General features: G+C 36.1%; 1 protein-coding gene across 5 annotated transcripts in view; it reads left to right on the top strand.

Moving 5' to 3' along the window:
- Positions 1-15764, top strand: part of kank1a (KN motif and ankyrin repeat domains 1a) — an 82659-nt gene that overhangs the window by 32764 nt on the left and 34131 nt on the right. For 3 of the 5 annotated variants that reach the window (XM_055011368.1, XM_055011363.1, XM_055011365.1), the window contains exon 2: positions 12116-12245. In XM_055011368.1, the coding sequence (XP_054867343.1) occupies positions 12209-12245 (37 nt within the window). In that variant the 5' untranslated portion in view covers positions 12116-12208. Of the gene's footprint in view, positions 1-4990; positions 5135-7592; positions 7695-9147; positions 9195-12115; positions 12246-15764 lie in introns of those variants that run through there. The other 2 variants (XM_055011364.1, XM_055011367.1) reach the window with 2 other exon arrangements.

Here is a 15764-nt window from a genome sequence, read left to right on the forward strand (position 1 = left end):
AATAGGAGACAAATAATAAAATATAAAATGATGGATTGGTTTAAATTTGAATAAAAGTAATGTGAAACAAACAACAAAAACCCTAATGATGTATCATTTATGTACAGTGTACACAAAGAAACTCTAAAAAACAATCTAATGAAGGATAAAATACAATTAACAAGATAGATGTAAATTAATATAGATGTAAAAATAAAATTCGTAAGAAACATATTTTGGTACAAACAATGACAAGTGTTCAGATCCTCTGTTTACTGCTAATTAGCTAACGTTTGTGTGCTAAAACCTGAAACTAAGATGTTTAATTTGGTAGCATTATATTTGCTGAACATTAGCCTGTTAGCATTTAGCTCAAAGCTCCACTGAGAATAGAAACAGAGGCCAATAGATGGATTAAGAGATCTGGGTTCTGCTGCTGATTTTCCACTGTGGTCATAAAATCATTCTGTGTAGATTACAGCTATATTCTCCTCTTTCTCATAAAATGCCTCCAACTTTGTTTGTATTCACTGCAAACACCGAGCAGACAGTTTTATATTAAACTTGTGCTGCGCTGCTGGGAAACAGCTTCCTCATCCTCTCTGGAGATGGGAAGTCTTTACTTTGAGCCAGATGTAGCTGGAAGCGTTTTCTTTTCCGCCTCTGACCCTGCGACTGCTTCTCTGGGGAAAATGCCACCCTCCTGACAGTAAACTCATAAAGTGGAAGACACAATCCTTTCATTCCTGCGTGTTCCTGCCTTCTTTCCAGGATAATTGAAAGGCTTTGGGGCAGCGGAAGCCAGCGGGCTCACGCAGCACTTCAAAGGGAAGCGAACCGCCGGACAGAACAGTCCGAGGTCAGCAGGGCGAGCAAACGGTGGAGGATGTCAGCGCTGAGGCGTCTGGCCTCCTCCACAGTCGGCACAGCAGCTTCTCCTCCAAAGCTTCAAAGGCATTTCCTAATGAGGCCCAGATGCAGAGCTGAGACGACAAGTAGCCACTGCTTGTTTTACAATTAAGAACATCCACACACATGTACGCATCAGCACACGTATGTTCCTGCCAGCACTGAAACATACAGGGTTCTGGAGGTCGTGTTCTTTTATTCCCACGTTTTTATTTTTATTTTTTAACAATTTTCTCACCTGTTTTGATAGAATGCAGATAATACCTTTAAAAAATCACAGAAAAAAGTATTAATTTACAACAAAAAAGAGGCAAAAACTGTACATGATGTCTATATTGCAAAGTAGTGTTTATACAAATAGTGATTTGTTCTTTTACTGTAAATAAAATTACATTTTTTTAACTGTATTTAAATTAACATTCAAAAAAATTTGAGATATTTATCATTATTTGAGAGAAAATGTATGTATATTCAGGGTTGAGAAATGTTGAATTTTTTTAAATTATTTTTTATTTTACAGTTTTGTTTTGTTAAATTACAAATAATATCCAGTAAAATCACAGAGTATTAACATAATTTACATGTGTACTGTAAAAAAACATAAAAAAAATCTGTATTTTGCAAATTTGTTAATTAGTTTTTTTAACAAACCTTTTGCCATTAAATTACACTATTTTTACTGTATTTAAATCTGCCAAAAATATAATTTTTTACATTTTACAGATATTATAGAAAAATAATGTAGATTATTGAAATTAATTTGAAAATGGTGAAAATGGTGGTAATTGTTTAAAATGTTTTTTTTATTATTTTCAGATTTTCTCAGTTTTAAATTACAAATCATATCCAGTAAAACGACACAGTTTTAACATAATTTATGTGGATTGTAAAAAAGAAAAAGTCCACAAAAAAATCTGTATTTTTACAAATAGAAATTTACTCTTGTACAAAGTTTTTGCCATTAAATTACACAATTGTTATTGTATTTAAATCTGTCCAAATATTCTTTTTCGATTTTACAGATAGTGTATAATATTGAAATCATTTTAAAAGTGGTAAATAATTTTTTAAACTGTCATTTTACTGATTTTCCCTATTCTGTTATATTCCAAATACAAAAAAATCTACATGTTGACTGAAAAAAAGAAGAAAAGTCCACATCATAAAATCAGTTTTTAGAAATAATTGATCTTACAATGTTTCACTTTAAATTTACTGTTTTGTTTTTTTTTACTGTATTTATACCAACAAAAAACTATTTTACAAATATTTGTCAATATTTGAGAAAAACATTTATATTTTAGGATTTTAAAAATAGTGATTTTTTTGTTATTTTACATGTCATTTACAGTCACTAGTTTTGTTAAATTATAGATAATAAATAGTGAAATCTTGTTTTAAAGTATTAATTTACATGTTGACTGTAAAAATCATTGAACAAAACAATTCTTACAACAAAAATCTGTATTTTTGTAAGTAAGTAGTAATTAATTTTAAGTCAGTGTAATACTGTAAAATTACACCCTTTTACTGTGTTTAAATCAGATAAAATGCAATTACAGACATACACTGTTATTTCACTGTTTTACAGTTTTCACCCTGTTTTTTCTTCTGCTGCCACGTTTCCACCTTTTTACATGTTTTTTTTTACAGGGTGAAGACAGTTACATCTGTAAACCCCAAAGGGATAAAAACGGTCTACTTGCTGCTCACACACTTTGTTTTCATGCTGCTGGGCTTCTTCTGATGCCCCGAATGAATAAAAAGTTTCTCTTGAGGCTTTTTCCTTCCATTAAAGCTGCAGCCGTTGCTTTTATTAGGGGAAAAACAGCCCGTTGAATATTCAGCGCAGCAGGTTTGCAACCTTCACAGCCCCTCGCTTAATGTTTCGTGCTGTTTAGTGTTGACACACAAATTACCAAAGCTGAAGTTCACAGTGGAAAATGTGAACTGTCGCACCACATCCTGACGAGTGTTTTTTCTTAAGTGGGCCACTTTATACGAGTCTAGATGCACTGGATGGTGTTTAGGGCTGCGTTCATGTCTTCACAGGAACAATGCTGATTGTTGTGATCTTTATTTGACTTTTGGGAAGCAGCACTCTTCTCCTTAGATTTTTTTTCATGCTGTATTTCAGTAAACAAGTGGCAACCTTTAGCTACATCCACAGTGATGCTTTTTAATTCTAAAAGTCATAACTTCTGCTGCCTTTACTCTTAGCATCTGCACTACTTTTTCATTTTAAAGGCTTTTGGAAACACTGCTGGGGTTGCATTCTAAGACTTTTGGAAATTACGACACAGAGACTCTTTTCTACTTTGGCTTTACTGTCACTCTATTCATAACCTGACTCATCCAACTCCTCTCACGTTAATTATTAACTCAATCGGGACATTCCTACTTATTTGTCATAACATGGTTTAAAGGTTTATGATGACAGTGATTCATCTTTAGTCATTAAAGTTGACAGGTTTATTTAATGCTCCTGATTTGTTTCTCCTCCTTCTCTTTTGTGCTCTCAATTTGGGTTCACTAATTATAAAACTGGACAAAAAAGTCACTAATTTGTGTCTTTGAGTAGCTGAATGATGAGTTTTACTTCAGAGCTGCAACACTTTATCCGATGATTTTTTTTCTTAATTGCAATGTAATAATGTTGTTGATAAAATGTGTAAAAGGTGAGGTTTTGACCTGAGTGACAAACCAAACACATTTCAGGAAAAGCAGTGGAATCTTACAACTAGTAGACTGGAACCTGATAATATTTGCTTTTTTTGCTGTAAAATTGACTCAAGCAGTAAATTCATCACACCAAAATAAGAGAGAAGGTACAAAAAAATCTATGTTTGGTGTTTTTGTTGTCCAGTTGTGGCTTTATTTGTCATGTCCGGCACTCATTTCTGATCCTACGTTTGTCACGTAGGACTATTTTTGTGCTGATATAGCGCAGTCTGAACCCAGATGTCTTGTTCTATCCATCTAATAGTACCAAAAGATATTGGTTTCTAATTATGACACAGAAATGCAGGAAATAATAACAACTAGGCATTATTTTTGATAATAATCAAAATAGTGTTGCAAAATACTTTTCAACAAACACAAAAAACTCCAAGAAATGCATGTAAAAACAGGAATACAAATTAAAAACAATGGATAACACAAAATAAAGATAAGATATAAAACAATGTGTTGATTTTAAACTTATAATACAGAAATGCATGTAAAAATGACTTGAGCAGTTCATTAGTTACACCAATGTAGGAGAGAAAGTTCTAAATTTTGTGATTTTGTTGTTTTTCAAATTGTGGCTTTATTTGTTAGTTGTCATGCTCAGCTCGTTTTCAGTCATGTTGGGTTATTTTTGTGCTTTCATTCTGTAGTCTGAACCCAGATATGTTGTTGTATCCATCTAATATTGCCAAAAGGTATTCAGTTTATAACTGTATGACACAGAAATGCAGCAAATATTTGTATTTTAGAAGCCACAACTAGGCATTATTTTGCTAATAATCCAAATAGTGTTGCAAAGCACTTCATAACAAACACAAAAAACACCAAGAAATGCATGCAAAAACAGGAATACAAATTAAAAACAATGGATAACATAAAAAATATAAAACGATGCATTGATTATAAACTTAAAATGGAGCAATAAATGTAAAAATGACTTAATCCATTAATTCATTACATAAAAAATATGCAAATAGATTTTTCAGTGTGTCTATTTTATTATACTGTGCTTTTTTGCATGTATTGTGAGTCAATCTGTAGTCGCAAAGTGCTCCAAAATCCTTGAAAATACACTATTTGCTACCAATTAACTACAAATTTGAGTATTTTTCCTACTTTTCGCTTGTGTGCTTTCCACTTTTAAACAATAACAAACAGAAAAGCAGCATGATTGACGGCTGTATTTGATTACCGCACCGGCGCTCCTTTGCATCTGTTTTTGTTTGTCTTGCACGCCGAGCGTCTCACATCACAATAAATCATTTAGTCGGGTGTTTTCTGAACACGGCGACACACCTCCAAGTAAAGAGCAACCTGACCTGAGAAACTGTAAATCAGCCGACACACACCTGCAGCTCCTGTCATATTTATGTAACAGTTCAACAAAACAAGTTGTTCCGGTTTGGCTGATGTCGCTACCCTGTTTGTTTTTATTTTTTATTCTTCGGTCGTGTGAAGCTCGGATCAGATCAGCTTATGAGCGTCTTTGACGGTTTTCAGTTTGGAGTAAATTGTGGTGAGTTCTTTATCTTCCTTCAAGTGCTTTGGATTACTGAAAGGTCAAAGGAACAGGCTGATAGTTCGCTTTGTCCTGTTTACAGAATGAAACTGCTGACTTTCTGAGCTCAATGGTTCCTTCAAGACGCCAGAAAGCAGAATTAAAACCTACTTTGAGCTACAGTGAGCGAGTAGAGGTGTTATTAATATAATGACACGTTTGAGTTTTGGCTTTTGGCAGCACTTTCTCAGCCGCTTTAGGTCGACTGTGGTTTACACATTTGGAATTTGAGTGTCTTTTCTGTACAAACTGTCCCTTACTGAACCAGAACTAGAGTGATTAATCAATTAGTGGTCAATTATTAATTATTCACCAACTATTTTGATTATCAGTTAGATCATTTTGGAGGAGAAAATCATTCCAGCACTGTTGTTTTTCTTCTCATGGACAGTTATAAATGGATATGTTTGGGTTGTGGACAAAACAAGACATTCAAGGTCATCAGCTTTGGAAAAACACTGATTGTCACTTTCTTGTATCCTATAAATCAAACAACTAATTGAGAATTTTATCAAAAGATTACTTGACATTGAAAATAATTGTTAGATCTAGCCCTATAATCTCTTAAAAACCATGAAATTAATATATTTTCTAACATGTATAGTGAAATAAAATGTGTTTTTTCATGTATTTGTGGCCACTTCTTCCTGCACAAGGACAGATCTGCACGGTAGAGATATTGCTGATGGTTTAATGGGTAGAAATTGGTAATTAAGTCACTTGTTGGTTGAGCAGAAATAACATTTGGTGCATTTACAGTTTGCAATTAAAATGTATGTTTTGCATTTTTTATGCTTTATTGTAATTGGTGGTTTTACAAATTCATGCTGTCCTCCTCGTGTTGATCACACTTTTCATGATATCTCATGTTGTAATGCTCCATCACATCTTTTAAATCCAGCAAATACTGAACTGAAGCTTCATTTTACAGGAGTCAAATTACAAATCAAACTGCATTTTCTGTCAGAAAACTTGCAGCTGGATATTTTTCAACTCTAATTCACAGATTTCATTCTTTGGTGTCACTCCAGTTGCCAATAAATTGTTGTACTGATTGGTTGTTGTAGTTGATTTACTAAAACTAAATAGTTTTTTTGTATTTAGTGAGCACTTAAAAATACACCTTATGGCATTTAATAATTCTAATATGATTAGAAAAAGGGCTTTTTTTGTATTTATATTATTAGTCAGGCAATATTTTTTTGTGTAAACCTCAATATATTTATATAGAAATATAATATTATTACAATTTGAGTTGCAACCAGTGATTATTTTTGTTGTTGATGAACTGTCTTTTATTTTCTCGATTAATCAACTAGTTGTTTGGTGAAATATATCATTCAGTGTTTCCCAAGATGACAAATGTCTTGTTTGTCCCAAAGATATTCTGTTTACTGTCATGGAGACGTAAACAAACCCGAAAATATTCACATTTAAGAAGCTGGAATCAAAGAATTTAGAATTTCTTTATTACAAAAAAATCACTCCTTCAACTTTAATCGTTGAAATATCTTAGTGAAATATCACTTAGAAATGTTATTATTTTTGACAGAAAAACCTTTGTTTTCCAATGAAGATACTATTAAATGAATGATAAATCCAGTGTATACACTGTTAATGTGGTAAATGACTATTGTAGCTGGAAACAGCTGATTTTTAATGGAATATCTCCATAGAGGTACAGAGGAACATTTCCAGCAACCATCACTCCTGTGTTCTAATGCTACATTGTGTTAGCTAATGGTGTTGAAAGGCTAACTGATGATTAGAAAACATCATTGCAGCTCTCTTCACAATCATGGAACAAAAAATGAGCAAAGCAGAAAATTCTCACACCTAGAGGAGGAATCTCTGGGATTTGTGGTTGAATAAATGACTGAACAACTTAATGTTTTATTTAGATGTTTTTGTGTATATCTGAGTGACTGTAAGGACAATTAATCTGCAGCCTTTTGTTTATATCTGTTGTTTAATGTCTAATTGAAACCACTGTAAGTTTCTAGATGTCTAATCTTGCTGCTCAGATGAGCTGATAAACCTGATTAACTCTTCGTTTCTGTTCAAAGCTCATCTCAGGTAAATGAGGTGTCGCTGGCTCAGCTTGATGAGATTGATTTGTTGATTTTGTTTACCTTCTGTCTTCACCTCCAGGGAATCGCTGCTCCTCTGGTTGATATGTAACTAGTTGTGAAAAGTCTTTCCACTCCGCTCTGCCGTCGGCCTCATTAGCTGCGTTTCAGCCAGAGACTGACCGCAGGTTGTTCACCGCATTAGCTCGCCAATGCCTTTCACCTGGAGGCCCAGCGGAGGGGTCACTTCTACCCAAACCGCCTCAAAGTCCTGTTTCCTCTTATAGGACACAGATCGGTTGGCTGTCATCTGAGGAAGTTGTCTAATCTTAGCCGTGAAACTTATCCCCCCTCCAGCTCTGAGGGCTGCTGCGTAGAGGCTCAGTCGGAGGCTTCAGTCGTGTTTGCTACCTGCGAACTGCGGCAGGAAGTTAGAATGAGAGTTCCAGGTAAGCTGCATGAGCCGAGTGTTGGGAGAGCAGATCTACGTGTTGCAGTTAATTTATAACAACCAAATAAATGTAGTGTTTGCTGTAAATGTGCATCAGATTCTGCAGCTGTTTAACAAGCCGGAGTAGCACAGTGTTTTCACTGAATCAATCACTTCAACGTTTGTTGGATTAAAGGTCCAATGATGAGCTTCACTGACCTCTTCAAACATTGCATTGAAGTCTTAAAAACTTTAGAGATTCCACCCAGTTTTACAGAGTTATTATGCAACATGCTGGAAGCTCAGGTTTGCAAGTATTATTAGAAATGCTGAAGGCTGAGTTGTAAATTGTGAGAAATGTAGAAGAAGTTCCTGAATATGTTGTTTTGCAGAGAGAAAAAAGCAACAGAAAAGTGCAGACTAGTCCTTTAAAATCTTAGTAGGGCAGGAAGTTTAAGTTTTTGAGATTTATTTTTTCAGTTTCCAACTTTGGAAATGCACTTTAAAAGCTTAGCTTTTAATGCAAATTTTTATACATTTCCTTGCTGTAGATACAACACAAAAAATCCTGAATGTGACTTTTAGAGCTGCAGTTATCAATTTAATTGATCAGTCAACTGAGAGACCGCTGTTGAGACGCTGATTGAAAAATCACTAACTGTGTTACTTTTCAAGCAAAAACACAAAAAATCTTCCAGTTTCATACAGTCAAATTTGAGATTTCACTGCTTTTCTTGGTCTTACATTAAACTAAATCAATTTCAAAATAAATATTGACAAAATCATACATTTAAAAATAGATTTTCTTTGCTTTGGGGTACTATGATAGGATTTTTTTTTACCTTTCACTGATGTTTTATAGACCAAACAATTGATTAGTCAAAAGAAAAATGATAATTGAGCAGCTGCTTGAATAATCACTTATAATTGTTTTTTTCATGTCAAAACACAACATATTTTCTATTTCTTGATGTTCAAATATGAGAGTTTACTGCTTTTCTTGCACTAATGTTAAAGTAAATTAGCTTTTGTGCTCATTTAACATAAAATTAGACTTTTTAAAACATAATTTCTTTGCTCTGGGATAATGTGACAGGATTTTTTTCATTTTATAAATAAAATATATATAGTCTATATAAGTATATATAGTTTTGTAGACCATACAATTTAATTATTAATATAGAGATAATAATTATCAGATTAATCAGTGATTAAAAATAGCTGTTAATTATGACTAGTGGCAAGAAAAACATGAAAAATATAAATGTTTCTTTTTATTATTTGTGATAAATTTGTGTTTTTTGTTATGTGACAGGTTCTTTAGGCCACAAATACTAAATAATCTTAAATTTAATCTATTTATATCCTGGTCTTTATCCATACATTTCTTACAAACTAGCTGTTTTGAACCTGAATAATTCATGGTGTCCATATTTGTAGTTTTTCTGAGGATTTGCTCCTCCCTCCTGCAGGTTTGCATTCTGGCAGCTCATGGAACAGGAAACTTGGGAGATGTTGGGTCAGTCCGACGTGTTTCTTGTTCAAAGTTTTTAAACTTTGCATGAATTTGGCAAAACGAGCTCCGTTGGTTTATGTTGCTTCGACTCATCCCTAACAAACTCTAGATCTACAGTAAGACTGAGAGAGCAGCTGCATGGAAGTTGGCCATTTGTTTGTTTTTCTCTTTCTCCATGTTAGTGTTGTGATTTTTATATTCAGTAGCTGTGATCCTGCTGACTGGAAGCCTTCAGTGTCAGTTTGGATCCAGATGTGAACCAGCTGCAACAACTTTTCACCAGAAACATTAAGATTCTGGTCAAGACAGTAAAGGCAAACACAAGCATGACATTTTTCATTTATTATTAGCATCTCTCGAACTGTTTGTGGTGTTTTTACTGTAATATTAGTGTTTTTTCAAGGCCTGAACCTCGTCATTCAGTTTTATTCATTTTTATGTTGGTCCATCTACATTTCATCATAAACCTTCAAAGGCTCTTTGGCATTTTGCTCTGGAAGAAACAGCATTCTTCAGCTGTTTATTTGCCCTCAATGACCCAATATCACCGTGTAAAATGCAGTTTATAGGCTGCTGTGATTTTTAAAAATAACCTATTTGACATGCGATGTCTAGTTTTAATTGTGGAAGCAGGTCAGAGGGAGGAGGAGGTCTTCAGACTGCAGTCTATTTGGGTGTTGGAACAGTTCATGTGCTCCGTAATGGTTGGTTCACATCTCCCTTTTCCGTGTCACATCTATAATAGCAGCTCCTCAGAAACATCGGCCTAATGACTGCTGCGCTGCTTTATTTAGTCGCGTACTGTAAACAAGGATTTACATGTGCTGCTGCTGAGTGAAAGCTCTTCTGCAAAGTGGCTGCAGACAGAGCGACCCCTCACATGTTGCCTCGGACACACTAGGTGATCAAACAGCGCAGAATACAACAAGTACAGGCGTAGATTAGATGTCTCTACTGCTTTCTAATCTTAAATATGCCTTGTTGTGTTAGACAACAGGGGATATGTCCTGATGACAGATGCCTCGCCATTGTTTGCCTTCAGTTTTGCCCTGAAATCTTTCTTTTAAATGCCGATTTTCTCTTTTTTTCTGGAGCATCATAAACTTTTTTATTTGGAGACTTCCTAGGTGTTTCCAGCATACTATGTTGCATGAGTTGCTCAGCTTTCCTGGCAAACCAGTTACTGCTGGTTCACATAAAATCCATCACTACCGACCCACCAGTGCAGAAACATCACCACACAAACAGAGAGATTAACCCTGTGCTGATAGACTGAACCAGCAATGTGTGAGCTCATTTGGCAAAGGCTGGAATATGAAGAACATTTATGGATATTTAAATGAGCAAATCCACTGAATGGCACCGTTATATGTAGTCTTTTCGTTGATCAAAGTGTTTAAACACCTCAGTCTGTGTTTTTTTTTTTCTCTCATCAGATTTGCTAAAAACTGAATTTTTGGAGTGTGTGCTATATTTTAAATATATCATAAAGGGATGTTGCTCATCTCAAACAAGAGCTGATAAATTAGCACGTTGCAGTCTGACCGTTTTTTAAAATTTATTCTGGCAAAAGGCTGACTTTTGTGTCGATTTTCCTTTTTTTGCGCCCACATCATAAAGTGGACGCATGAAATCGACCAATTATCTGAGCCGTCATTCAGTATTTTTTCTAATTGTTAGTATCGTTTATCTTTTACCTGCTTTCCAGTTAAATTGAGATAAAAATGCAGCGCTTTGTCTCAGATCTGATCCAGCCACCTTTCTCTATCTGTGGTCTCCCGCCCACATGCCACAATAATAACCTGTGAACAATGAAGGAACAGTGTTTAAAAGTTTTCTTTTAATTAAGCAAATGTCAAATAGTTTTATTCCAAAATTAAATCTCTGAAATTAACATCTGGGTGTTAAAGAGCAAAAACATGAGCAGCCATTCAGGCATGCTGAGCTGAGTCTGCAATAGTGACGGAGCAAGACTCCCCAGGACTGCTTTTTATTCACTCTTTGGCCAGCAGTTAAGACAAATAAGGCCATTTAGAGGGGCGTAACACCTCAAAAGAATGGAGGTAAAGATGTAACACTGTAAAGACAGAAAAGCAAGAAAGTACAAATTAGCAGCTAGAAAGAAAAAGATAAATCAGCAGTCACTGATTTTCTTTAATCCAATTTTCACCACTGTTTATACAGTCAAGATTAACATTTATATCTTCCCAAAAGCTGAAAATGATTACATAGTTGGATAGAGAACAGACTGTTCTTCATCATGTTCCTCTTACTCTAACTTTTATTGATTAGGAGTGTGGAAAAGTTACCAGCAAAGGTAGAAATCGTATATGGCTAGAGACCACTAGAGGGCTGAAATCTCACTTTGGAAACCAGCGAGGATCTGAGGTCAAAAGTCTTCAGGGTCCATAAAAACGACTCGGCCGTGTTGCCTTTGTGAACCTCGTCTGCATCTTTAGTCCTCCAGATTTAACAAACCGACCGTCTCTGTGGCCGTGAAGTCGACCCGTGTTGTCAGAAAACAGCAGCTCTTTTGTTCCTCTCATAATGTTTCCATTGGAAATGAGCACACTGGAGCTCTGTGCTCATAAATGTCAGATGCAAACACACCTGTGAAGAAGCAGAGGTCGGCACTGCCGCACACTTTAAGTGGGCTTCAGGTCTAACAAAGAAGCATTTTTGTGTAACGGAGCATACAATACACGTCGGACGGAGGAATTTCATGCCAAACTTGGGATGAAGTTGTACATTTTTAAGTCACACTATAAAATCAACAATTTGTCCAAGTGATAAAGTCCTGATAAAATGGGAGACTTTGTGTTTAAATGGTCAGATTTATTGAATGTTGAGTTTTTATTTTTGGGTGTGGCTGCTCACCTGTGTGCATCACTAACTTGATGAACGTTTCCTGTGTTTTGTCTCAGGTTGCAGGTTGCATGGTAGTGTGGACTTGATGCATGGCAGTTGCATGACTGCACTGAGTCTTGTTGTGGGACTGAGAGCACACAGCTGCAGCCATGGCTCAAACCCTGCACGTGAACGGCAGTGGCCCAGGTAACCAGCATTTATGTTGCATTATTTAAATCACACCTGCTTTCTTGTTCTTTTAATTTGGGTTTTGAGTGTATTTGTGACGGAGTAACATGTTAACGTTTCACCTTGTTCTCTGTCGTGTGATTTTGTTTTTTTTTCTCATCTGAATCATCACAGATATGCTTTAGCTTGTAGGACAAGTTAATCCACTGTTACCTGTCATGAGATGTCAGGCTGTCTTGTGAGTAACATGTGGTCGTCCTGGCTAAATAAAACAGAGCAGGACGGGGATACAATGGGGCTAAAGTTGGATTAGGTGTCCCATTTCAGGCTTATGTCACGCAGGTATATTTAACTGGTCATGCATCATATCTGTTTGTGTCTCAATGCCATCATCTGCAAGATTTTATTGTAGCTGACTCATTCAGTAGCTTTTCAAGCATCAAACATATTTGCTGTATAGTTAAATCATGATAAAATCAGAACAGCTAGTATCGTTAGCATGCTAAATGTATCAGTGGCGGTATATTCAGAATGAGTGAGCAGCTGAGCCACCAGTTTCATCTGGAGCTGAGTGATGCATCTCAAGTTTAACTTTCATATGAATAATAATAGGTTTTCATTGTTTCATGTGCTTTTTAGGTGGTTTTTGCATCCATGTGGCTGATAGGATGTTGAAAATTATGCAAAGTCACATGCCACTGACTAGAACCAAGTTATATTAATCTAGAGGAGGTAATTAAACAGTCATTATTTCTGATTAATGAACAAATGAACCCTTAAAGTTTGACAGATGCACCAAACTTACATCCCTTCTTCTCTGTTGAACTGAAAGTATTTGTTACAGCGAGATCTTGGACATGTAAAATTCGATCGCATCCTAGTTGCTTGCCTGTGCATGAGTAAAATAAATTAGAATTTACATCAAATTTCATCATAGCTGCAGCCTGCATACGGCTGTTTGTCCATCTCCACACCTGTTACTCCTGCTTGAATTACTTGATAAGCAGTCGCTGCATAGACATATTAATATTATATCACAAGAAAGAGTAGATCAGGAGCTTTGTAGTAATGCTTTGTGCATATTGGAGTAATGAAGATACTTCAGACTTCCACAAAGTAGTATAATGTCAACCTACTGCACATCAGAATAAACAGACCTCACCCTTTCTGATGATCTCTGTGGCCCATACAGCAAACCAGCTGTGAATATACAGCAAATATTGCCATTTCCTGCAGTGTGGGGCTCACATTATACTGCTACTTTGTATGAAGAAGAAACACAGAATTTGCTTTTCATTGCAATGAAAGTCAAAAGTTGTGGTCAAAAGACGAGCAGAGGTAACCTGTGTGCTAGAAGAAAGTGGCAATCCTAGAATCTCAGGGGTCTGTTGTTTGCCTGGTCTGCATGTACGACATTTATTTCCGATTGGTTCTAATATTTCTAAGTCTTAAAGTATCCAACCGTCATGATTGTGACATTTCCAGATTCCTGACAATCTTCCTGATATCTGTACTGTCAGTATTTTATAGTAAGATGCAAGTAAAAACATGCCACATTCATAGTAGGAATTTCCCCCCTCATATATAGACTGATATGCAAATCATCAAATGATAGAAGATCTGCAAAGCCCAGACTGTTCTGAAAAAACAAGCTACAGCATGTATGTATGTGTGGCTTATAATGATCAAAGTAGATGTAAAGGTGATGAAATCACCCAGAAAATAGCCTCGGGGGGGGCTCAGAGTTAAATGATATCTAAAGCACTTTTTAATCTGCGCTGTATGGATCAGAGAATGTTGAACATTAGCGTAAGGTGGATAAAAAAGTCACATTTTGTTCAAGTTATTTCTTCTTCTGCCTTCAGTCTGAAACACAGTGAGATTGTGTTCACACGGCGCACATGTAGAAGAGATTTCCACACTTCGGTGTGAAACGATCGCTGTCAGCCGCTCTGAAGACACCTGCAGACGACTCGCATTCCTGCACAGACTAACAGGAGAGTGAAGCTTCTTACTTCCAAATCCCTCCAGGAATGTGCAGCACGCAGGACAGATGCTTTTTAAGATGCTCTAATGCCGTCCCGAGCGTCGTTCCACAGTCACCGAGCACACGACTCCGATAACTTTACTGCAGATTCACTTCAAAGGCCTGAAGGGTTTTATTGTCCAACTCTGCAGAATGTAAAAAACGCTGCTAACCTCCTCCCCTGGAAAACCGTAAAAATAGCTCCTCTGCAGAGTTGGCAGTTAACAGGCCCAAGTGGTCACCTGCTGTGGTGAAAGAATCTGAAGAAGACAGCCATATTTAACTTTTTAATGTGGAGATGCTTCAGTGTAGCTGCTACAAAGGACTGTAAATTATGAAGTCGGTGATCAGAACGTGGACCTTTGAGATTGATTTTTCAAAGCTAAAGGTGTTTAGTGGAAGATTCACCACCAGTTTTATGCGTTAAGTTCAGTTTGTTGTTTATGAGGAGCTGCTCAGCGCGTGAAACATTTATACGTCTTCTGTGACTGAAGGAGCTCTATTAAGTCTGAGAAAATAACCCCTGAAGATGCTGTCGAGAATAGCTCAGCCCAGGTTTTACACTTTGTCCATTTTTTAACAGAATATTTGCAATACAAACAGGAGGTGTGGAGTAGTTCACCAATCAGGTAGTCATATGAAATGACAGAGTTGGTTTATGTGTTTTTCATGAGGCTCTTGAGAAAGATGCTAGTTGGCTACTTTTCATTGGCCTTGCTAGCTTGTCTGCATGTGTGATATAAGGTTTTTGTGTGTTATTGACTATGGAGATGTGTTGTATATGAAGGCTTCTTCTAATTGTCTTAGCATATAGGGGCACTGAGATCCATTATCTCCTTACTCACCATTGTGTGCTCTATTCTAAAGTTAACAGGACATCTTTAAGTGCCGACGTCTCAGTCATTGGTGTTTATTTACAGAACCATTCTGGGTATTGTTCCTTCCTATTTGTCTCATCTTTTAACAAGGAAACATGGAAGTCACAATCTCTGATCTGTGGATACTCTGCAATCTGTCGTCCCCAAATCTGAACTAGGTGAGAAAGCATTTCGGTTTTCTGCACCTAATGCTTGGAATAAACTACAATCTCAACTTCAGCTTCCAGACTTTGTTACACCGAATGAGTTCAAAGTTCTGGTTTAATCATTACAGTCTACCTGGTCTGTGTGGAAGTTTTAATGTTGTCCATTTTATCTGCTGTTTATTGTTTTTATTGTGACTATGCTGCTGAACTCTTGGCCAGGTCTCCCTTGTCCTCCGTGGGACTAACCTGGTTAAATAAAAGCTAAATAAATAAAAAAAATAAATGAAACTGTCAAGAAGCAAATAACACAACCATCGGTGAAACTGTCGGCACCAGATCTGCAAAGATTAATCAGTTAATTGTCAAACGTTTGATTAATCGCTAGCGATTTCATATGATCTTTAATAAAAAAGTCTAAATAGTCTGATTCTAGCTTCTTAGATTTCATTATTTTCTTGTTTCTTTCTTCCTCTATAACAGTCATTTT

The sequence above is a fragment of the Amphiprion ocellaris genome, chromosome 6, assembly GCF_022539595.1.
Source record: "Amphiprion ocellaris isolate individual 3 ecotype Okinawa chromosome 6, ASM2253959v1, whole genome shotgun sequence".
Classification (NCBI taxonomy): Eukaryota; Metazoa; Chordata; class Actinopteri; family Pomacentridae; genus Amphiprion; species Amphiprion ocellaris.